The following is a 24,312-nucleotide window of genomic DNA, read 5'->3' on the forward strand; positions in this document are numbered from 1 at the left end:
AAGTAATATCAGTGTACCCTTCTGTGTAGACACGTTTATTCCAGGATGTGTCTTTTTAGTTTGTCAGTTGGTTCAGTTTATTCCAGAATGAGAGTGGTCCGGATTGGGGATTATGCCAATATAACTATACCAGTGTAATTCCACCAGTAGAACTCTCCCATGTAGACAAGGCCTCATTCTCTCTCTGGAGTGAATGGGGCCCTCCAGCCAGTGTGACTCAGCAGTAATTACCCAGCACTGAAACACAGGGTTTTAGTGCCTGAGTTGAGCAACTCAGCAGAAGAGTCCAGCATTTCTAAACCAGGGCTCACTCACCGCTAGGGAACCTCCTCCTGGCTGCTCTGGGGATTGGCTCCATCCAGGTCTGATGCCCCCTTCCTTTGTTTGCTCTGACCACAGCCCCACTCACTCACTAGGACTCAGCAAGCTCCCTCTGCGTGACTTGGCTGCTCCTTCTTCATGGCTTAGTCTTCCAGCCAGGTCACTACATGCTTTCCCTTGTTGTGCGTAGCAAAGTCTCTCCAGGCCATCCTTTAACCTAAGACTGTGCCACTTTCCCCATGGCAGGTAGGGGAACACAGGCCTGCCCGTTTCCCCAGGCTCCAGCACAAGGATTCTCTGTCCAGCAAGCAGAGTCTGCTTACTCCCAGACCTCCTCACGCCTTCCCTTCTCGGTGTTCTGGCCCAACTCAAACTCCCAGGCTACTTCTCCTACAGCCCTTTCTAGCTTTATCCCAGCCCAGCCTACGCCTGCTCAGCTGAACTTCATCTGCCATTAGGCCAACCAGCCTAATTCTCCCCCAGGTGCAGCCTACTAAGTTAATGAGCCCCTTCCATGCTACCTTAATCCCTTCAGGGGAAGTGTGGAGTGAACAGTCCATCACAAGGGTACACAAGTCTACACAGCAATAAAAAAAAAACATTGCACCAAGCCTTAGAGCCTGGGCAGCTGACTCAGGCTCATGGGGTCAGCCTGTGGGGCTAAAAATGGCAGTATAGATACTCCGGTGGAGCCCAGGCTTTGAGACCCTCCTCTCCTGCAGGGTCTCAGAGCCCAGGCTCGAACTCGAGTCCAAACGTCTATACTGCAATTTTATAGCCCTGCAGCCCGAGCCCTTCAAGCCCAAGTCAGCTGCCTCAGGCCAGCTGCAGCTGTGCCGTAGAGCTTTTATTACCGTGCCCTTAGAGTCTGCCAGCCTGGGATAGTCTAAGTGCTGAGTTCAGCGTTCAGTTTGTTCTCAGAGCTCCTGCTGTCTGTTACTCCCCCGGTGCTCCCCCATTGGGCTCTTCTTGTTCCTTTCTGTCATCTTAAACAGCAATTGCCTCTGAAGTATTTTATAGCCCTTTGCAAATAAGTCTCTGTGCATGGGAAAACAGTAACACCCCCATTCCGTAACACCAGTGACATCACTGGGGTTACACCACTAGAATTAGGGGAGGAATTTGGCCCCAGACCATATTTTAAACACTACATGATCTGAGTCCAATATTGGGATTTTGCGGGAGGGGATGGGCTGAGGACCAGAAGGTCTGGGTATATTTTGTTATCTCCATTAGATCTGTGGTTGTTTAGTTATTTATGGGATGATTATCAGGATCGGGTAACCTGAAGAGCAGGCTCCAGTGGGCTGGGCTCAGTCTCCAGGAACCCGAGCAAATGGCTCAGAACAGGACTCACTGGCCATCTCTGACAAGATCAGCATGTAACAGGTTCGAGCAGCATCGACAAAATCATCTCCAGGCTGAAAGGCACCGCAGAGTTGCATCATCAAACGTCCCAGATACGGACTTCCCAATCCCTCCGTGTATCAGGGTTTGGGCTTCAGAGTCATATGCATAGCTATAGATGAGAACTGTGACAATATTGTCGTCACCGTCAGCAATGGATTACCAACCATCAGGGTGGGGTGCTGACGATTGTCTGGATTGTTTATTCTTGTAACATGCCATCAGCGCGTGGGATGGGTTCCTGTTCAAGCTTTGTTCAAACAAATCATGAAGATTTCAGGCTAAAGCCAAACCCTGTGAAGCTTGTCCATCTCCATCTTTTATGCTCAGCACGGCGGGCTCGTTGTTTCTTTCATAAGAGGATTCTCTTCTTGTCCCCTCTATTATGACATTACCTGCCCACTGTGCCTGATGTTGTCTTTGTCATCAACAGGATGCAGTTTCCTCCGATTCCTTTGGCCTGTGCAAACCAGGTAGGAGAGGGAACCTTTCCCCAAGCAGTGCAAGAGCGCAGAGGGGCACTGTACACACGGGAACCACTGTGACATTAACAAGCAGTGAGTGCTGCGATTCCTCATGCAATCAATGGTGGTACGATTGTATTTTAACGACTAATAAGGTTGCAGTAACCTGTGATGATGTCTCTGAGGACACTCTGCCTGGTCTGTAGTTGGTAACATAGTTATATTAAAAAATAAATAAAGCATCGATAGTTTGGAATTTGTTAAAGACACATATGCAAAGTAAGCAGTAGAGCAGCCCAAAGCTCAAACAGTTTATACAGCCAGAGGCTGATACCCTCACACTGAGTAGCACCTTAGTCTCCAAGCAGATGCACTGAAGTCCATGGGCTGGATCCTCAGCAATTGTCAAACACCAATGCTTCATTGAAGTCAAGGGAGTGATGCCACCTTTCATCACCTGAGAATCTGGCTGTATCTTAGGTGCTATTATCCACCTTTTGCACATGGGGAACTGAGGCGCAGAAGGGCTAGAGCCCAGATTGTTCAAGGTATTCAGGCATTGTTCTGTTCAGCATTGCAACGCTTAACTTATTTTCAAAAGCAATTTAAGAATTAAGTTAGGGGATTAATTCCCTTTAAAAATCTGGTCCTAAGTGACTTGCCCAAGGTCACACAGAAAATCTGTGTAGAGCCAGGCCCTGACCCCAGCTCCCCCAAGTCATACATCAGGGCCCTAACCACTGGACCACCCTTCCTTAGCAAGATGGCTGCTGAAGTAAGGCAGGGCCTGCAGACTGTCATTTAAAGTGTGTAGAGGAATTGGTTCCCCACCCCACAGTGCCTGACTCTCCTCTTCCCCTGACGCCCTCCAACCTGGGAGCTCCTACAGCTACCCCCTTCCAAATCTGAGTGGCGTTGCAACTTGGCCTGCAGGGTCACATCACTGCTCAGGTTTGGCCTTGCCAAAAGGTGGTCAGGCCGTGGGCCGGTTGGCCCTCCCAGGTTCCGTGGCCTATGATGTTAGCTGCTATTCATCATCAAATCAGACCCATAATGGCCTATATTCCATATAGAAAAACTACATCAAGAGAACATTAACGCTGCTCAGCTAATCACTCCAAAGTCAGGGAATGGCAAAGTTAAGCTTGAACATGCAACCTTAACTCTGACACCTTCTGTCTAAACATTACCTGTATAAGACCATCTTTAATCACGTGATCACAAACTGTTTCTCAAATAGTAGAAATAGCGTATTATACCATATATTTTGCTCAAACTTTCCAGAATCATTTAGTAGGCCTGGAAAATGTTAGCCCCAAAAGTAAATGTTTCAGAAAAGGAAACGTTTAAAATTATGAATGAACACTTGAAAACAGGGGCTTGGAATGGAAACACTTGGGCAACCTTAACCTTATCCGTGGCTCCATCTCCAGCTATAATACAAAAAGAAACCCACTGACAATACAATCTGTGGGTGAATTCCCACCCCACTCAAGCCAATGGGGGTTTTGCCATTAACGTCAATGGAGCCAGGATTCCACCTTATGTATCTACCACCATAGTATCTGGGTCCTAGATTCATGCCTGACTAGTACAAAGGAATCTGTATTGCAATGAGAATGATACAGGATTACGTAAATCAAAGAACAAAAGATGGGCTAAGATGAACCCCTGGATCTCTCACACCCTTCCAAAGGCCAAGATGTTGAAAAAAACAGATCTGGATCCAAATTTGGGGCCTTAAGGCCAGCCTCTAGATCCTAGTTTAGAATCAGTTTCAGGATAAGGCTCAAACAAGGCACACACTGGGCCACTGGGTGAATTGGTTCAATTAAATTATTAAGCTCCAACCTGAGCCTTCCTTAAGCCAAACCTGAACTGAACATAGGGAGAAGGGCTTGGAGACCAGGATTTCGTAGCTCTGGTCTCCTGAAGTATCATAGTTTTGCCTGGTGGCTCAGAATCCACCAGTTTATGGCTTTGTTGCTCGTGGGCTTGAGAATGGAGACATTCTTTGGTGACACAGCAGGAGCATTTAATGAGACTGTGCCAACCCCTTTCCTCTGCATCTGGGACCAGGGGAGGAGAACAAAGTGGAAAACCCATAAAGAGAGGCCAGGCGACAGATCAATCCCTCGCTGCCTTCTGCAGGTAGGATGGGACACTGTTTTGCGGAGGATCCTGGAACAGAAAGAAAAGGAAGCAAAGCATGAATCAGGCACTGGAGATAGATGTCTTGAGTGCAGGACCAGCCTTACACACCAGCAGCACAATGTGGACATCAGGGCGGGCGAATCTGGCTATAAAATGATAACGCTCTGTAGGTATCCGCTGCCATTAAAAAGCTACTGGTGACATTCAGTCCTCCAATAAAGCCATTACTGAAATTATCTGCCGGCTAGAGATGGTCGGACATTTTTAAATGCGCAAACATTTGTCAACATTTTTTTCTGGCAAAAAATTGGCACTTTTTTCTTTTGCAAAAATGTGGCGTAATATTTTTGACAAAAATTTGGCACAATTTAGTTTTGGTGGAAAGGTAGCAAAAATTTGGCACCAAAAATGCGTCAAAACACTTTGCCAACATTTGTGACTGTTGGGTTTTTTTTAATATAACTTCCTGGGTGGTCACAACACTTCGAAAATTCAAAATGTTGGTGACAATTTTTCTTTAAAACCTTTGCAAAATGTTGTTCTGCATTTTGCTCCCGATGGCCGCCCTAACCCAATCGGTTTTACCACAAAGGGGGCAAAACCCAGGGCTGAGCATTACCAGTGTGGAACTCTGCCCTCTACAAGGAGACTTGATGTATGGACCGTGTGAGCATTGGCACTGCTTGCAATATCTTATCGATGGAGCTAATTAAAGTGAGAGAGAGGGACAGAGGTGGGAGGGTCGAGGTTAGTACATTGCTGCTCACGCTGTGCAGCCATGCATCTCAATTCTCTCTTACCGTGGCTGTGCTGGAGGTGAGAGCAGACATAGTTATATTGGAAGACGAAGGTTCTTCCTTTGACCGTCGAAGCCTGGTAAATAATTTCCAATACTCCTCTCTCACCTGAGGGTTGAAAATCCCCCGTCACTCACGGGGTCTGAACAGGGATGTAAACACAAGTCCCTGACCACATCTTGACATGCTAAATCCCACAAACACACACCAATCAATCCCAGCGTGCTGGCCAAATCTCAGTGCAGGTAATTCCATTCCCCAGGCCAGGTCCTCAGCTGATGTTAGACTCCAAAGGCGTTATCCCAAATACCCCCACGGAGGATCCAGCCCAGCTGTTCCGGCGCTAAAGAATTGTGCTGTGTTGCTGTATGCTGCTAAACAGCTACCATGCTTTGCCCCAGAGGTGGCTGCATTTCAGCACCCTACTGCTGCCTCACAGCACCCTACTGCTCTCCCTTCCCCTCCCCTTTTCCGCTCCCTTCATTTCTCTCTTTCCCCCACCCCTTTGCAACCCACAGTAAAAGCTCAGATCCAGCCCACACCTGCTGCCCGTAGGCTGGGGGCATGCAGGTATCACCTTTCTGTTGAGCAGGCAGTGCACCACGAAGATGAAGGTTCCCAGCATGCTGTTGGTGATGGTGAACAGGTACCCCATCACCGTGGCCAGCGGGCCGAACTGGAAGGTGCCCAGCCCCCACGTGAGGCCCAGGACTAAGAGATGAGCCAGGGCTTTAAAAGTCAGTGACCTGAAATGGGGAGAAAAACAACTGTGTGACAGCCACGGGGATATTGGCAATGGCAGGGAGAGCAGAGGGGCTGGGACATGAGAGCAGAATCTGCCCCCTAGTTTTCATTTCAGATCCCTTGAAAATGTATCCCCCACGCTCAGTGAAGAGCAAGAAAGAGGTTACCACCAGCCCCAGGAGTGGAGTGTGTATGGGAGGCAGCACGGCCTAGTGCACAGAGCACCCAACTGGGACTGGGTTCTATTCCCGGCTCTGACACTGGCCTGCTGCATGACCTTGGGCAAGTCACGTCCCTTCTTTGTGCCTCAGTTTCCCCATCTGTAAAGCTAGCGATAATGATCCTGACCTCCCCTTTGTGAAGCACTTTGAGATCTACAGATGGAAAGTGCTAAAAAAGAGCGAAGTATTATTACAGGAGGCAATGGGGACAATAGACTAACCTGCGCCAGGGGCCAGGAGGGTGGTTAAAACGTCATAGGCAGCAGGGGAGGAAGGTAGGTAGGTCTTGTGGCTAAGGCACAGGACTTGGACTCAGGTGATCTGGGTTCAAGTCCTGTTTCAGCCACAGACTCCCTGTGGGCAAATCATGTGATTGCTCCATGCTAAGGTGACCAGGTGTCCAGTTTTCGACTGGAACACCTGGTCGAAAAGGGATTCTGGCAGCTCCGGTCAGCACTGCTGACCGGGCCGTTGACTGTCCGGTTGGCGGTGCCATACAGGTCCTGGGATGTAGCTGGCATGTCCCCACTCTGGCTCCTACACATAGGGGCAGCCAGGGGGGCTCCACACACTGCCCCCGTCCCAAGCGCCACCCCCGCAACTCACATTGGCCAGGAACCAGAGCCGCCTGGCCACGCCTCCACATGGGAGTCAGATGGGGGACATGCCGCTGCTTCTGGGAGCTGCTTGAGGTAAGCGCCACCCAAAGCCTGTACTGCTGACCCCCTCCTGGGCCCCAATCCTCAGCCCAGAGCCCCCTCCTGCACTCTGAACCCCTCAGACCTGGCCCCACCCCGGAAGCCCGCACCCTCAGCTGGAGCCCTCACCCCTTCCCACACCCCAACCCCCTGAGCCAGCCTGGTGAAAATGAGAAAGTGTGTAAGGGTGGGGAGAGTGAGCGACAGAGGGAGGGGGGATGGAGTGAGCAGGGGGCAGGGCCTCAGCTAAGGGGTGGGGCAAGGGTGTTCAGTTTTGTGAGAGTAGAAAGTTGGCAACCCTAGTCCATGCCTCACTTTCCCTATCTGGGACTAGATGAGTAGTATTTCCCCCACCGCCCAGAGGTGTTGAGAGGCTAAAACTATTAGTACATCTGTGAGGTGTTCAGTCACTATGGTGACAGGGCCCACGTAAGAACCTAGAGAGAGATTATCCATTTCCCCCCTAGGAATCTTGCCTGGTGTTCTTCAGAGTAGACAGCTCTGCATTGAGGGAGGAAAGATGCTCTCGCAAAAGCTTCAGAGTAAGGCAGAAAAATACTAAATTTACCTGTAAAGAGACAAACCAAAGGAGTCCCTCGTACATTTCATTTCACCCTCAGGCTCCAGAGCCCCACCTAGTGTAACTCAGCCTAGCGCCTGACCGGACTGTAACCAAGTACCAACCAGTTGAGGATCTGGCCCGTGGGATGGAACATTAAATTGGACCCTGGGGTTGGAATTAGTTTTGGCCGGTGGTTCGAGATGGCCTAGTGTCCCAGAGATATGTCTTACAGCTGACCTGCAGCCCCAGCACTTTGCTGCTCCAGTCCCCAGGCTTTGTGCCAATCGATGATATACGGGGGGGAACCTAAACAGGCCAGGAAATGTTCTGGACCGTGAGAATATTGAACATCAATGAATGTCACAAATACACGGTGGTGCCTGATTCCCATTTCACTCAGCCTGGTGTAAACCAGGAGTAACTCCATTGGGCCTGTTTCCCTTCTCCCTCACGCCAGTGTAAATCGGGAGGAACTCCACTGAAGACAACGGAGGGAGACGGGTGTGAGGAGAATCAGGCCCACTCTGTTGCTCAGACGGCTCTGAAGAATCTTGTTCTTTATGTTCTAGATGGCCCATCCCCCCAACTCCCCCACACCAGAGGCGATAGCTCTCCCTAGGAGGCTTGTCTCTCTGGGGTGTCTGTCACTGCTAGCCTCACTGAGGACGTGTAGGGGCCAGGGCTCTGGAATTACACCAGCTGCTCCTCGCGGGGCTGCCATTCCCAAAATGGGGTAGCCATTCATTCATTTTGCAAAATCTCCTTGGTCAGGTCGGGTTGTACACTTTCAGACTCCAGACCACGGGCGCCTCAGACCCGCCTCCTCCTAGCGACTCTGGTCTGGGCCCCATCTCTTCGGTGTTCCCATCTGTGAGAGATTCTACCACAGCCTCTGGTTCTGCTGCTCTGGGAAACCCGAGACCCTGCAGTACCCACCACAACCACGGCGCAGACAGGTCCAAGGAAATTCCATCTAAAACCGTTATCAGGATTGAGCCAGCAGCTACGAAGAAAGAGAGAAAGGCCATTAGCAGAACCCTGGCAAGACCTGTACGGCCTGCATTTGCTACCTCTGCACCACTGCCGTGTGAGCTGGTGGCACTGGCATTGCCAGGTATGCCCCCATCCCCCAGTTCTGCTAATAGACCTACAAGTGGAATCCAGTCAGACTTCAGGATAACAGGGTTCAAAAATGGGACAGTTTAAAGGCTGAGACTGAAAGGGGAAGATCCAGTTCCATTTGGTCACCAGGACTTGGAACAGGGCAATGAGCACATCGGTTTCAGGAGTTACTGGTCCTCAAGCAGCACCCAACAGAGATGGGTAGTAACCAACGGAAACCAAGGAATGTATTGTTATAGAGACGATGGAAGTCTGCCCAGGGAGAAGAGTCAGGGGCTTCCATATGTGGAGAGAACCCCAAGGCTGGATTGAGACTGGGAGGCTGAGAGTTGTGGGGAAAGATGTAGGTATAGGCCCAGGCTGGGATTTGGAAGGAAGAGGGTAGAGGTCTGGGATTTGGGGTGAGCTCGGGTAGTGTTAGGGGTGTGCAGGATCGAATGTCTCCACCCAGGGTATTTACAACCCATGCGGACTGTAAGATGTGCAGTGCATTGTCTGCTTCCTGTTTACACTCTCTGTCAGCCCACTCTCTATAAACAAGACTCATAGAAACGTAGGGCTGGAAGGTGCCTCAAGAAGTCATCTAATCCAGGCCCCCACATGGAGGAGGGGTTAGGACACAGTAAGCAGAACAGGAAACCTGCTGAGAGCAATTGTAACATGCTAGCTAAATGTGTTGTGTCCCCACCACCATGCAGTGGCTGGTCCACATAGAGGATAAGAGCCTACTATTGCTCCCACCTAATGGACTTGATCCTTTAGCTCAAGTGGTAGAGGCCTGGGCTTTTGCCCTGAAGGACTAAGGCGAGTTGCCACTGCTGATCTAAGGTGGGGGTCTTTACACAGTCAGTGTGAATGGAATTCACCCCAGTGCCTGGAGGATGCACAAGTGCTCTTAGGCACAGGGCTCTGGCACAGATTCTCCATACTGAGACAAAGCTCCGCCTTGCCACACAGGACTTACTGATAAGGAGTTCCATAGCTGCTGGGCGCGCTGGCTGCAGACGTGATCACAATCACTGCTGGGAGTCCGTAGCCAAAAGCGTACATGCATTTTCTTGTGCATCCGCCCGTGCCTGCATAATTTTTCACCTTCAGATTCCTGACGATGAGGTACAGACTCACCGCTTCCAGAAACATCCAGGCAAAGCATGCCAGGAAGAGGTAATGCAGCAAGCCGGCGGTGATGGAACACATGAGCTGGAGGAGGAATGGAAAGTCAGTCCAGGGTTATTTGACGAGAGGAGCTCTCTTCCTGCCTTGGGAGGATGCACCTAGATTATGGCCAGGCAAACGCTTAGGGTGGGAAACTGAAACGGACCCTAAGTCTGTCGAACACCTGGCGTGAGAAGCACTGCCCCCACTCAATGCTTCATTATAGGTGCAGCCAGTGGAAATCTGGGGATCTTGTCTCAGCGGGGTCAGAGCAGACTTTGGCTTTGTTTCATACCTGCTGAGATTTGCATTGGGATGGAATCAGTTCCAGCCTGCTCCAAATATCAGCCCAGATTCACCGAACTCAGCCCAGTTGTGGGGTTGGAAGGAAGCCTCTAACCTGGGGCACCTGGGTGCGGGTTAGATTATTGAGGTTTTACCCAGCAAAGGTCGCAGTTAAAATGGGTCACAGAATCATAGAACCATAGAAGTAGAAGGGACCGCAAGGGTCAACTAGTCTAACCCCCTACCATGATGCAGGATTTGTTGGGTCTAAAATCATCCCTGGGTGGTGCAGTCTCTACTGCAGTCCATTGACCTGATTCTCCTCTCACTCACCCTGGTGTAAATCAGGAGTAACTCCACTGAAATAGCGGAGCGTAAATGGAAGCAGATCCGGGCCCAGTTGGCAGTCAGCCCAACATATGTGAGATCCCAACGCGGGTAGGTGAAGAAACCACGACTGGAGCTGTGAACAGTGCCTGGAGAATTCTGCGCCTACTGTACCTTGTTGTAAGTCTTGTCTATTCCCACTATGAAGAGGAGATCGGCCAGGAAGAGGCATATGCTGAGCTGCAGGTGGAGGAAGGTGCTGCTGGTGTTACAGATGGGGTGGCAGAAGAGGAAGGTGACAATAGCCAGGACTAGACAGATCAGGGAGATGATGAGCCCGGTTTGGCTGATAACGAACAGGGCAAAATCCACCTGCGACACAGAACAGCTGAAGTCAGGGCCATGGGTTGCTCCCCACTCACCTGCACCCTGCTAAGCAAGGCCTTTGGTGCTTCTAGTCTGTCTGGGAACTATACCCTTCCCACTGCATCATGCTGGTTTTAGGTGCACGAGCAACTTAGCCATCTCCCCTTCCAGGGCAGTACTGGGTCACGGAATGGAAGGCACTGGGTTGCGTTGAATCTGGTCAGCACCACCAACTGGGCCATTAAAAGTCCCGTTGGCGGTGCTGCCTGGCTAAGGCAGGCTAGTCCCTACCTGTTCTGACAGCACACTGCATCCCGGAAGCAGCCAGCAGCAGGTCCAGCTCCTAGGCGGGAGGGCTATGGGGCTCCACGCACTGCCTCAGCCCCAAGCACTGGCTCTGCACTCCCATTGGCCAGGAAACGGCCAATGGGAGCTAAGGGGGGGCGGTGCCTGCAGGCGAGAGCTGCGCGGAGCTGCTTGCATGCCTCCACCTAGGAACCAGACCTGCTGCTGGCCATTTCCAGGGCGCACCATGGTCCGCGGTGCCAGGACAGGCAGGAAGCCTGCCTTAGCACCCCTGCTGTGCCGCTGACCGGGAGCTGCCACAGGTAAGCCTACACGTCACCCCCGCACCGCAATCCCCTACCCCAGCCCTGAGCCCCCCCCCCGAAACCCAGAGCCCCCTCCTGCACCCCAAAGCCCTCATCCCTGGCCCCACCCCAGAGCCTCTGCACCCCCAGCCCAGACCCTGAACCCCATCCTGCACCCCAACCCCCTGCCCCAGCCCTGAGCCCCCACCCACACCCCGCTCCGTTGGGTCGCGGGCGTCAACAATTTTCTTCAACTGGGTCACCAGAAAAAAAGTTTGAAAACCACTCTTCTAGTGGCTGCCCAAAGCATGCGTAAGGGGCCTGGTATAACGGTGGTCACAGACATTCTGCTTTAGCTAAAGTGGCAGAGGCCTGGGCTTTTGGAGCTGAAGTTCTAGTGGCTTGATTTTCAGAGATGCCTTCCACCCAAGAGGCAGCTGCATTTCAGAGGCGAGAGAAGCAATTCCTCTACACATGCTGCGTAAGACACGTGAGAATTGCTGTAAACTGCCCCAGCCCTATTGCTGCTATATTAGCATGATGGCCATGATCTAAATTCAGTGGCTTCTCATGGAACACAGACTGTCTTGGGTGGATTAGCATGACATTTTATTACGGCCCAGGACTAGAGAAGCAAGAACTAGACTGTACACTGGACTGGCTCATTTTACAGTGGTTTGCGAAGGCCCCTTTGGAGAGAAAGTCATTAGTTCAGTTTATCCAGTGAGTTAATTGCAATTCATTTATAGGCCTGGATCCTCAGCGGGTGTAAACGGGCACAACTCAGCTCCATTGAACTCAGTGAAGTCAATGTTGATTACGCCAGCTGAGGATCTGGCCTACAGGTTGGTTGGTTTGTTTTTTGTTTTTATTTATTTATTTATTTATTTTAGATATAATGAGAACATGGCAAGAGATTTTTCTGGATTATTAGATGCAGTATTTTCTCTGCCATCGTGACGAGCATAGGGGTGGGGTGGGAGGTAATAGGCACCTATATAAGAAAAAGCTCCAAATATCAGGACTGTCCCTATAAAATTGGGACATCTGGTCACCCTAATGTTAACTGCCTTCAAAGGAAGGGAATTGTTTCTCTCTTCGCTAGAATTGCTTGTCTCTTTATTTGCTTGCTTTGAATTCGCCAAAGCAACATCGCCCCCTGGTGGAAAGACGCACAACATCCTACAAGCTGGCCTATACTTCCAATATGTTTAGCTGTCAGTATTTAAAATTATAACCCTAATGGAAAATAGAGGTTGATGATCTCTTGGTTATCGCTATGGTCTTTAACCAGCAGTCTGATCACTGGATCACCAATTAAATCTAAGGAGCAAAGTTGTGCCTAATTGATAGATTGGGCACAGGGTGGAGAAAGCTACAGGGCTAATCAAGCCATTAGCCCAGAAAATAGAAAAGTGCAGGTGATGGTGGGGGACGGGACACGACATGATATGACATGACACCAAATCCTACGCTTTTAGAGTCGGAGCCAGAAAAGATCTCTTTGTGCCCCTGCCCTTGGCTGAGTGAGCTATGGAGTGTATGGTCTCCAAGCGGTTTGTGGCTAGAAAAGAGACAGGAGTGGAATAATGCCCTGTCACAAACCCCAATACTAAAAAACAGAATTTCAGGTTCATGGCAACATGGAGTTGTTTTTAACTATACCTTATACAAAGAAAATTGCTCGTGTTTTTAGATTTTCAAGGTGTATAGGATTAAAGGTGCCCAGAATGGGTCTTGTTATTTGCTGATCACCTCGACTAAAGTGTGGGTCTACGCAGAAATGGCGCTATGTTTATCATCTCTGTGACCCTATTAACCATGCTGCTCAGTGGACGGGTCAAAAGAAATATTTGTCTAACTCCCGGTCCTGCAAACTCAGCTTGGGGTCAGAGCATCTAGCAGGGTTCCTTCTGCGGCGTGCATCACTCACAGCAAAGATTCTGCTACTGGAATCTAGTGACCAGTTCTGCTGATTCTGCACGAGTCACACGCAAATCTAGCCGCACTGGCTCAGTACGGTTAACTGTAAAACAATCTTATTTTCGTCAGCAAAGAGGAAGATGCAGCAGCAAAAAGAAATTTCTATTACAACAGCACCCAGAAGCCCCCACTAAGATCAGGGCCCATTGTGCTGGGGACGTACAGGCACATAGTAAGAGACAATCCTTCCTCCCAAGTCCTCTGTCTGAGCTAGAGGACAACCCTGCTTTGTGAGTCAGTGGTACTAGGGTGGGTGAGTCCAGAGGAGTCTGGGTTGTAAATATCGAATTCTGTCAGTCCAAACTCTCAGACTCTACAGAAAGGGTCCAAGATCTCCAAGACAGCAGGAAACCTGCAGTGATGTTTGTATGGCAATGCTAGGTGTGTTGGGTGCAGTGGAAATTGGGTTTGACAGGAATGAATGCAGGTTTGGATTTCTGCCCCTGAGGCCTGATCCTGCTGTCCCTGGGGAAAAGAGAAGACGTCAGTTGAGATGGGCTGGAGCTGTTGCTGCTGTTGCTGCTGCTGCTATTAAAGTCCGATCGTGTTTATGTAGCAGAGACAGCTACGAACAATGGAGGGACTGCCCAAAGCACGTGGCAGGTCAGAGCTGAGCCATGTGGGCTGAGGAGTTTCACTGGCTGCAGATGCAGGGTCTAGGAGTTTGGTTTTGCAGCCTATGTATGTTGGAGGTAGAAAGCCCTGAGAAGCAGTTGTCAGCATGACTCTGAGAGGCAGCAGAGAGACAAAACTTCTTGGGCACAGAGCTTGCTGGAGTGGCAGGCGTGGAGATTTATGAGCCAGAAAACTACCTGTTCTTTGTTTGTCCCGTGTTCAGGAAAACAGGACTTTGTGTACATGTTTTGTACATAAACAAGATTACCCTGAAGTACAGACCTGAGCAGTAGCATCAATTTCTCCACCCTGCAAGGCCCTGAGTATTGGCCAACTGCTTGGGCCACATGGACATCATTATGCACAGTGGGGAGCCCAGCATCCCATGCACTGACACTTCCAGAGACACCGGATTTCAAGCCCAAAGCCCCAAATACCTGAACAATACCAGGCGCCATCAGCACCGCAAAGCTGGCCAGGTAGCGACAGCTGCACCGTGTGTGAGTGACATTGGAGTGAAGGTGCTGGCAGCCCTGGGGGGACCAGACACCATCCTGGCCTGTAGAGTTCCAGTGGACGCAGATGGCCCTATCCAGCAGAGTCTTGTCCTGCAAGGATTTGCAATCATGGATAGAAAGGGGGTTCAGACCATATTAAGCAACAGCAGAGCCTTTAACAGCAAATCAACACAGGGATGAGTTCTGAGCTCATGGATTCACTCCAGGTGGTGGTGATTAGGGTCAAGCAGGAGTTTCTCTCTCTCCACCATGCTCTGCATCGCACAAACAGCTAGACTCATCAGGAAGGATGCTGCTTTGACGGACACATGGGCTGAATTGCTACAGCCAGTCACATGTCCCTGGGATCCTCTGATGTGTTTGGTCTTTCATAGATCTCAGGGGATGAGAGCCCAGGGGACCAGTCCTTGCCTAATTTCAGGCAGCAGAAATAATGGACTGGCATAAAGTACCCTTAAGACCCACATCTTGGGCACTCTACTACAGCAATGGTGCCAAACACAGGGTTATTGTTATTATTAATAATACATATTTTTATAGCACCATCAATAATTATTTTTATCCAAGGACCTTAAATGAAGGTCAATTGAATTAACCTGATTTTACAGATGGGGAAACTGAGGAACAGAGCAGTTAAGTAATTTGTCCAAGTTCACCCAGCAAATCCACAGAAGACCCTGGAGTAGAATCCGCATCCCCGGAGTGCCAGTCTGAAATCTTGCTTTTTATATTCCCTACTGCCTGGTAGATACATACAGGATCCATGCCCCAAAGAGCTTAACACATAAGAAGAGACCAAATGAGGGCTATGGACAAACACCAGAGGGAGGAAAGGTGATGGGAAGACAGGGTTAATTCATCCAATGGCATCAGCTGAGCTACACCAGGATGAATTTGAGTCTTAATATTCAGCCCAGAGTGGTTACAAATAGTCATTGCAAGAAATGGGCCCAAGGCGCAGCTTTTGGGGATGGATCCCGAAACTTGGGGGTATTTGGTCCAGGCTTTGGGTCTGGCCCCTCCTCTAGAATTGGGATTGTTCAATGATGGATCATGACCAAGCAAAATTAAATTAACCCAACCCAATGGGAGCCCCCCCCCCCCCCGAAAACCCACTGCAAAGAGAATGAAAACATCCACCTGCTCATAGGTTCCTGGGGATGGGGAGGCCAGGGAGTGGGAGAGAGACTGAGAGGCTGGAGAGGGAGAGAGGGCTGGGTGTGCTGATCATATCCCAGTCCATGTCAGGCCAGCAGCCCCCCAGGAAACAGAGGGGCCAGGCAGCAGCCTCAGTGGGCCTGTGATACAGTCCAGGGGGTGAGGCAGTGACCTCACAGAAGCCTAGGGCAGCTGGGCAGCACCATGGGATACAGGGATGCAGCAGTGACTGCACAAAGGCCAGTGGCAGGCGGAGCTCTGTGCCTAGCCACAGGCTAAAATAAACCGTGAGTCTGGTGGTGCCCTTCCCCCAGCTCCTGCCACGCTGTTGGGATCCCAGGTGCTTCCATGCCAAGCAGAGGGTATCCCAAGACATGACTTGCCAATGGGATCCTATGACTTGCCCTGCCAAATACATTCCATGACCTGCAGTGCCACGCCAGTGGGATCCCATGGCCGGCCATCCCTGCCATTTCCGGGGGGAGCCATGGTGAACGCTTCATCATAGGATACTTCCCCAGTATCCTCCCCCCTCTCTGAGCCTTTCACCACCACAGGGCATGAGGCCAGAAAGACAGAGATTCTTGTCTTGAGCGATCACCTGGGGTTGCCACCTGTCCAGGTTTCCTCAGGATCCCCCCTCTTTTGAGGTGGCTGCCCTGGGAGATCTGTAAGGGTGCTTGGTGCACACGGCCAGCTGACCAGTGGTATGGGCACAGCATCATCCCACGTGTCCTGGTTTTTCGTACCTGAGAGGTGGCAAACCCATTACCACCACTCTGGCTGAACTACTGCAGCATCTAAAGCTGGGCCCAAGTCATGGAGTTCCGATCTAGACGTGAATCCAGCTCCAAAACTCCCTGAGGGCTCTCAGAGACCCAGGGTCATTGTTTGGGCCTTTATGTCCTGACATACTCTGCAGGGGACCATAACAGACAAAATGGATTGATAATGGACTCTCTTTTCCCCAACTCATGCTGTTACATATTGAGGACGCACATCATTGACCCACCTCGAGGTGCTGGAAGGTGAGGTTGATGGGACTGGAAAGCTTCTTCTTCCAGGTGCTGGTGGAGGTGCTCACCACTCTGGAATTCACGTGAACCTGTTCTGGTCTTGCCTCGCTCCCTGGATTTTCATCCTGCAAAAATATCCCTCCCAGTAGGGTCTCCAGCCCCATGTAGGAGATAAAAGCGACAGCAGCAGAACCTGCAAGCAGCAAAGGGGGGGGGGGGGGCGGGTGGAACAGCTTAGGGGCAGATGGTAGGGCTGGGTGGGGAGTTTTTTTTTCTTCCTGCAAAAAAATTGTGATGAAAATGACCCTTTCCCCCCCAGTTTCCTTCAATTTTTTGTGTTTTTATCAAAAAAGGAAAAATTTTCCAACAACAACTGACATTTTTTGCTCAAGATACCATTTTATCAAAAAAGCCATTTTCTGCAGGGAAAAAAAATGTTTCCAACAGCTTCCAGAAAATGGCTGAACCAACAGGTAAAAATGATTTCCTGGACATGTTGCTTAAGGTAGATAGCACAGAGCCCAGCTCTGCAAGGTGCCCACAAATTTCACTAACTTCAGGGGGACACTCAGCTTGTGGGTATCCTAAACCTCTGAGTTACAGAAGACAGGAGGGGAAGACAGGGGTTGATTTCTCCAAATTGCCCTGTTTGTTACACTCCCTGTGAAGCTCTGGCATTGGCCACTGTCAGAGACAGGATACTGGGCTAGATGGAACACTGGTCTGACGCAGCACGGCCATTCTTATTTTAAGAAGACTGGGGTCAAATAGAATCCGATTGGACAATATTCACAGACCGTAAGACCAGAAAGGACCATTAGATCTTCTAGTCTGACTTGGCCAGAGAATTTCACCCTGTTATTCCTGTACTGAGCCCAATCACTTGGGTTTGGGTAAAACATCTCTTCCAGAAAGGTCTTCTATCAAGAGATGAGAAATCCACCACTTCCCTTGGTAGTTTGTGCCAATGGCTAATTGTCCTCTGTTAAAAATCTGTGCTTTATTTCTAATTTGAATGTGTCCAGCTTTAACTCCCAGCTGTTTGTTCTTGCCAGGCCTTTCTCTGCTAGGTTTAATGGTTTAAAAGCCTCTCCACTGTCTGGGACTGGCTTTTGATCAGGCCCATATGACATTCTTGCCCGCACAGCGAACTTTGAAAGTGCCCACTGAGTCCTTACTTGGGCAAACTTGCCTTGACCTCAGTGCCTGAGGAAGAGCTGAGTTAAAAACGCAGTGGGGAACTTTAGGGTTTGATCCTATAAGAACAGGAAAGAAGGGCCTTTTAAGGAATGCAAGACCTGGGCCTGACCCTGAGGAATCAGTGAGAGTTGAGGGTGCTGAGCAGGATCAGGGCCCGTTGTCGGTGCATTAACACCGGGGGCAGCGGGAGCCAAGAAATCACTGAGACGCCCATTTAGAAAACTGTCCTATGAGAAAGAATTGTGAATATTTAGTTCAGAGAGAAGGCAGAGATGGGACCTGATAACAGTCTTTCAATACATACAAGATTGCTATACAGAGGATGGTGATCAATTATTCTCCAAGTCCACTGAGGGCAGGACAGGAAGGATTCAGCTTTTGCAGCCAGGGAGCTTCAGGTCAGAAATTAGGAAAATCTGTTTAACTCTAAGGATGGCTCAGCACTGGAACAGGTGACCTAGGGAGGTTGTGGAATCCCCATCATTGGGGGGGCTTAAGAACAGGTTGGACAAACAACCTGTCAGGGCTGGTCTAGGTATATTTCACCCTGCCTCCATATGGAGGGATGGACTAGGTGACCTCTTGAGGTCGCTTCCAGCCCTACATTTCTCTCTCTGCTTCTGTGATTTCATTACTAGGGGACTCGCACAGCATGGCTGGTCCCCGCACTACAGGCTGGATTCTGCCCCTTTACTCATATGGGATCAAACTCACTGTTGTCAACCCATTGAAGACAACGGATAGTAAATTGCTCCCCAAGGAGTCCTGTCGACCTCATGGCGCCATTCACAGAGTAAGGGCCAACTTGCCATGGGCAAGTTACTACTCCATGAGGGTGCCAGTTTTATATTCATGCGCCCTGAACTACAAGGCACCGGAGAAGAACGTAGTTATGATCGGTGGGTTGCAGGGATGTCTCCATGGTACCTTCCATGTCAGCGTCAGTGACGGCAGTGCAGTGAATATCCATTCTGTCTTCGTGAGCACGGAACCCAAGTACCTCACTCTGCAGACTACAGTTCTCATCGGTGAGCTTCGTCTGAATCGCTGAAAGGTGCCAAGAGAAAGGGGCTTGGGTAACTCAGTATTTCTCATGCACATTTATTAGTTGTATTACAGTAGCACCCAGAGGCCCCCCAGTTAGGGATCAGGGCCCCACTCTGCTGGGTGTTGAACACTGACAGACATGTAGGAGGAGACAGTCCCTGCCCCAGTGCTCTTACAATCAAAGTAACTTCAACGGCAATATCTCTGTTCATGGACCAGCCCCCAAGGGATCCTGTCAAAAAGCTAGTTCCTGTCTTCTCTGGACAACTCCAGCCTCTAAATCCATACCGGGATCCAGGGCTGAATGTAGAGCCTCTATAGAATCATAGAATCATGGAAGATCAGGTTTGGAAGGGACCTCAGGAGGTCATCTAGTCCAACCCCCTGCTCAAAGCAGGACCAATCCCCAGACTGATCTTTAATCATAACCCTGTACTGAACACCCCAAAAAGCTGGGGGTAAGTGGTTAAAAACCTGGCCCCCAACACCTATGTGAATTTCATGGCTCGGGCCCAGTCTTTACTTCTTACCCATTAGCTTGGTGGTCACAGTCTGGGTTTGGTTCTCCGGAGAGGCGAGGGCAGCTGTCACTGCGGCCGACCCCAAACTCTGCAGAAACAGCGTCGCAGCAGAAGCGACTTCCTCCTTGCTTTCGACGCTCCAGAGGGAGCTGTCAGCAAGGACGTGTTTGAAGGATGTCGCTGTCTCCTAGAGGGTTCGGGGATCAGAGCCTGCATCATGACTGTTTGGAAAGTCTCTGGCTTTCCCCTGCATTTCAATGGGGGCTACGTTCCCTCTATCCAGCTCCACGCACTTAAGCGTGGAACTCCTGGTGGGAAGCAGTGGCTGTGTGGTGGGTTGCAGCCCACTGATTTCTGTGGCCTTTGGGATCAGGTCCTAGGAGATGATTCAAGTACTTATGGAGCTACCAAATCAGTGAAGAATAGTCCAAAAATCTGTGGGGAAAATCCATTCAGATGGATAGGCAGACTGCCAGGGACTGTCCTGTTGAGTGATAGCCACCCCTGTGCAGAAGACTAGAACAAGGCTTGTTTAAGTCTCCTATAAATCCTACAGGATGTAAGTGACACATACACCTTTTGCTGGCCCTCTGCACAGGGATAAATTTGATGTCAATGGGAGTTAGGCATTCAATACCTTTGAGGCTCTGGGCCATTGTTCCTAAAGTGGTGTGCTACAAGAGGAGTCTATACAGGCTCAGCCTGTGTCAGTCAGGGAACTACACCAGTCTTAGCAGAGACCTGGGTGTCCCAGTGTTAAAGGTGGGTCTCTCTAACAATTGAACATTTCTGACCTCTAGGGAAGTGGTCAAGCTGATGTTCTCACAGGCAGGTGTCAGGAGGCTGAGGGTGGAATTGACCAGCGAACAGAATGAGCTGTTTTTCCTATTCTCCAAGTCAATCTAGGAAACCACAAGAGATAAAACACGTTGTCATTAGGGTTCATCCAGGGAGCAAAGGCCAGTCGTGCACATAATCTAGTGTAAATCAATACAACTGCATGAAAACCAGTGGAGCTACACTGATTTACATCAGCAGAAGGCACAAAATACCTTTAATATAAGAACTGCATTGCTCATACATTCTATACCATCCCTTCTATCTCATCTCGTCAGGGCAGGAAACCCCTGGTAATTATCATCAGTGCTCTTCATTGACACTTAGAATAGGGGATAACAATTCCTAGCTCTTATACAGCACTTTTTATCAATAGATCTCAAAGGAGGTCAGCATCATTCACTTATTTTGTAGAGGGGGAAACTGAGGCACGGGGAGACGCAGTGACTTGTCCAAGGTCAGCCAGTAGGCCAGTGTCAGAGCCAGAAACAGACCTCAGCTCTTGTGAATCCCACACTGGCGTCTTATCCATGCGAGTGTCCTCCAGTGCTATTTTCACATCCACAAAACAATGCTAACTCCCTGACATTGCTAACTTACCTGCTGTGATCCATTCAAACACATCTTCACATAGTCATTTTCTCTCATGAAATCTGAATGGCAGTGAAGGGGGATTTCTGTGCAGGGGAAGAACAGGGTGAGACCATTTGTCCTCGTTACGATGTGCAGCACAAATGCAGCTTGATTTTTGATTTTGTTCACTGCTAACACCCTGGAGCCAAATTTAGGGTCCTGTGGCCTTAAACGATACATGGACCTGTGCTGGTCCTCTGCACGGAAGTGAATTCCACCCTGAATGGAGACCCTTGGATGAAAGACGCTACAGAAAGACATAGTACTGGTGTGACACTTACCCTCACAACTGGACTCACTGGTACCAAGGAAAGGCTCTTTTCCAGAGATGGACCTGAACCCGTCTTCACAGATGCAGTGAGAGATGTTACTGGGAACCGCATTGGGGCCACAGTCTACGTCGGAGTTGCTGCCACTCCCGCTATATACATCTTCAAAATCATCATCAAAATCATCCAAAGAAAAACCTGGAACAATAAAAAGCCGCCCATTTCAGTACAAGTGTCAGGTTCTGCTGGCCCTGTCTCTCATGATATGTGCATCCCAACTGGCTATGTAGCACTACCTAGGACAATTAGAGACTCTTTCCAATGGACTTTGAATCAGGCCCTCACAGAGTTAAACAGAGGTAGAGGAGACTTGATTAAAAGAGGCAGGCCAGGAGGGAAAGGTGTGCATTCAGCTGGGAGATTCCGGGGGGCTTTCAACTGGCGGGAGCTGAGGGGAAGAAAGTTCTTGCAGTGTTAGTAGCCTGGTTCTGGAGCAAGCCAAAGAGGAGGCCAGCAGGAGATGAACAGGAATGAGGAGGGGCTGAAGGAAGACGAGATCTGTGGGGCAGGTTGGGGGAACTCCAGAGAAGGTCTAAGACACAAGGAGCTGAACTCCAGCTGTGGAATTCCCCTGGTGCAGAGGAGCTCCGAGACCAGCTGCCCTTTCACCTGCAGTGCAGGGGGAAGGGAGAGGACATAGGCAGCGTTCTGCTGTCCTTTGCCCCACTGGAGCAAGATTCCTTGCAGAGCTTGGGTGGGCAGAGGGCAATTTTGAGCTGGATCCTGAAAGGAACGGAGAGCCAGTAGGGACGAGCGAGGATAACGGCAACGTGGTCGCAGTTCACTGTGCTGCAGCGTGTTCTGCTCACACCAGGAGCTGGGCATGGAACAGAGGAGGAAGTTGCAGAGGAAGGGGTGTGAAGGCCCGGCTAAAGGTTGCAGCAGAGCTGGACTCAAGATGGGCGGAGCAGAGGGGGCAGGACATGTGCACACACAGATGATGTGGGGGTAGGAGAGTCCAGAGTTAAGGACGATAGCTGGGACATGAGTGGTGGAAGATACTTATGATTAGGGGGAAAGATGTGGGGGAAGCAGCCTATCACCACCCCCTTAAAAGCCCTGGGGAGGAGGTACCTGATCTCGGTCAGGCTACCAAGCCATCAGAGGACGATGTAGGTAAGTGGGGGTGGGATCACCAACTGCAAGCAAACACCCCAAAATCATGAGATTGACTGAAAAACGATGAGATTTTTCAAAGTAATAAATGGGCTATTTTTATTTGCCTGCTGACACTGGGTCAGAGTTATTGGGAGTGGACCACATCCACCGTGACTAAATTGGCCTTGTTAACACTGGTTCTTCACTTGTAAGGTAACTCCCTTCTCTTCATGTGCCAATATCTATTTATGTCTGTATCTGTAATTTTCACTACAAGGCATGTTTTCTAATCCTTCAATCATTCCGTGGCTCCTTTCTCCTCAGAATATGGACATCCATCAACATCAAAACGCTTTGTGAAATTGGGTCAATTTATTCCAGAATTTTGTTTTGGAAGAAAACTAGAAAAAAAAAAAAAAGATCCTGGCAATGTCAAAACATTTTGATTTTTCATTTTGAAAATTACTTTTCATGTCAATTTTTAAAAACGTGTTATATATTATTATATATGGTTTCGGGCATGACCTGAGACCAGGGTTCAAATCTCTGCTCTGCCACTGAATTTCCCATGTGACCTTTGGCAACTCACTTAGCCTCTCTCTGCCTCAGTTCCTCATTTGTATGAGACTAGAGTTGAGGTGGCTGGCAGTCTGGGTACCAAAGAAACCATCAGAAGTCAGTCCTACCGAAGCTTGGCATTGGAAACAGGAGAAGGTGATATATGCATTAGCTTCTAATACAATACACAATTTTAAAAAGTCAAAATGCAAACAAAACATTTTTGATGGACCCAAAATGTTGTTGTTTTTTCTGGAATTTGCTATGTGGAGAATTTCAGAATGATCAGTTTTTGTTCTGATTTGGCACTAGCCAGAGTTGGAAGTCTCAAAAGCCTTTGCCAACTGGAATTCTTGGGCCCTACACACAGGGACTGCCTACCAAATCCCCAGTATCACTTCAGTGCTAAGAACTGCCTCTTTACCTTGTGTTGGACCCTTTGTAATACCACCAGCTGTTTGCCTGGGCCCCTTTCCCCTCTTATTAAAATGTAATAAGGAACTGAAGGGAATTAAAATTCATACTCACGGTCGAAAGTCAAATAATCACCACTGAAGGCTGTTGAAAGAAAAAGGATGCAAATAATCTCAGAGTGCATTAAGGTAAATGCCCTGGAAGAGCTGCTAAGAAAAATCCCAGTACACGTTAAGATGCTCCATATATAAAATGTGCAACATGCGCATGTTGCGAGTATATGTAACCATCCAGGGGAAGGACATGAAAGGGACAATTGATTCAACTCCCCTTGGACTCAATGGGGCCCTTTCTCGTTGATTGCAATGCAAGCTGGGTTGGGCTCCATCCATTGACTTTAAACTGATGAACACCAGCTGAGGATCTGGCCCTTAGTAAAAAGGGCTTTACAAAACTAAGGACCCAAATCTGCCTACAGCTGCTGCCCTATGTACTGTATACGGCCTGATGGAAAGCTCACTGAGGCCAATGGAAAAACTTCCATGGGTTTGGAACTGAGCCCACATGTTAGTCCTACATGGAGTGCTGTTAACTTCAGCTGGTTCTGAAGTGAATAAATGTTGGTTAGATCGGGCCCTGGAGTGGTTTTTATTTATGCTGTGCCCATTGTGGTGGTATCTGGGCACACAGCAGAGATTGCTAAAATAATTGCTTCTCACCACAAGTGCAGACCAATAGGCACAGGCTAAATCCAGATCAGCTCCCCCATAGATGGGCAAATTAACTCAGGTGATGTACCCAAGTCAGAAAGTTAAAAATAATCCCACCTGATTTGCAGCAGAAAAGAAGAAATCCGAGACCTGCAGTTAAATAATAATCAGATGTTAATGAGGGCAGAGATTGTGAGGGCTTCCCCCTTGTTAACCTGGCCCAGAGCAATTGATGGGGCTGGGCCATTAGGTACTAATCAACAAGACCTTTTGTTCTTTAAAGAAAGGTAATGTTTCATTTGAAATGACTGGAAGTCTCACTATCTTCCAACTTTAGCAGGCAAGGGACTCTGCTGTAGACAGCTCCAGGGCCACTGGGCTTTTTATTCTATCCACAGTCTCTGTCCTGTACACTATTCCCCGTTCATTTCAAATCTGACCTTGCTTTTCAAACCCACTTGC

General features: G+C 49.4%; 1 protein-coding gene across 1 annotated transcript; it reads right to left on the minus strand.

Moving 5' to 3' along the window:
* Window positions 1–4,171: 4,171 nt before the first annotated feature.
* Window positions 4,172–23,451, minus strand: LOC103307467 (adhesion G protein-coupled receptor E2-like). The gene is made up of 15 exons (XM_065592361.1): window positions 23,255–23,451; window positions 21,023–21,208; window positions 20,709–20,785; window positions 20,066–20,173; window positions 19,281–19,458; window positions 18,631–18,750; window positions 16,500–16,696; window positions 14,249–14,419; window positions 10,432–10,629; window positions 9,455–9,690; window positions 8,305–8,371; window positions 7,283–7,374; window positions 5,721–5,889; window positions 5,147–5,251; window positions 4,172–4,373 (listed from the first exon to the last, which is right to left on the minus strand). The coding sequence occupies exons 1-15, from the start codon at window positions 23,322–23,324 to the stop codon at window positions 4,320–4,322; spliced, it is 2,028 nt and encodes a 675-aa protein (XP_065448433.1). The 5' UTR covers window positions 23,325–23,451; the 3' UTR covers window positions 4,172–4,319.
* Between the last annotated feature and the right edge of the window lie 861 nt (window positions 23,452–24,312).

The sequence above is a fragment of the Chrysemys picta genome, chromosome 4 (assembly GCF_011386835.1).
Source record: "Chrysemys picta bellii isolate R12L10 chromosome 4, ASM1138683v2, whole genome shotgun sequence".
In the NCBI taxonomy this organism is placed as follows: Eukaryota; Metazoa; Chordata; order Testudines; family Emydidae; genus Chrysemys; species Chrysemys picta.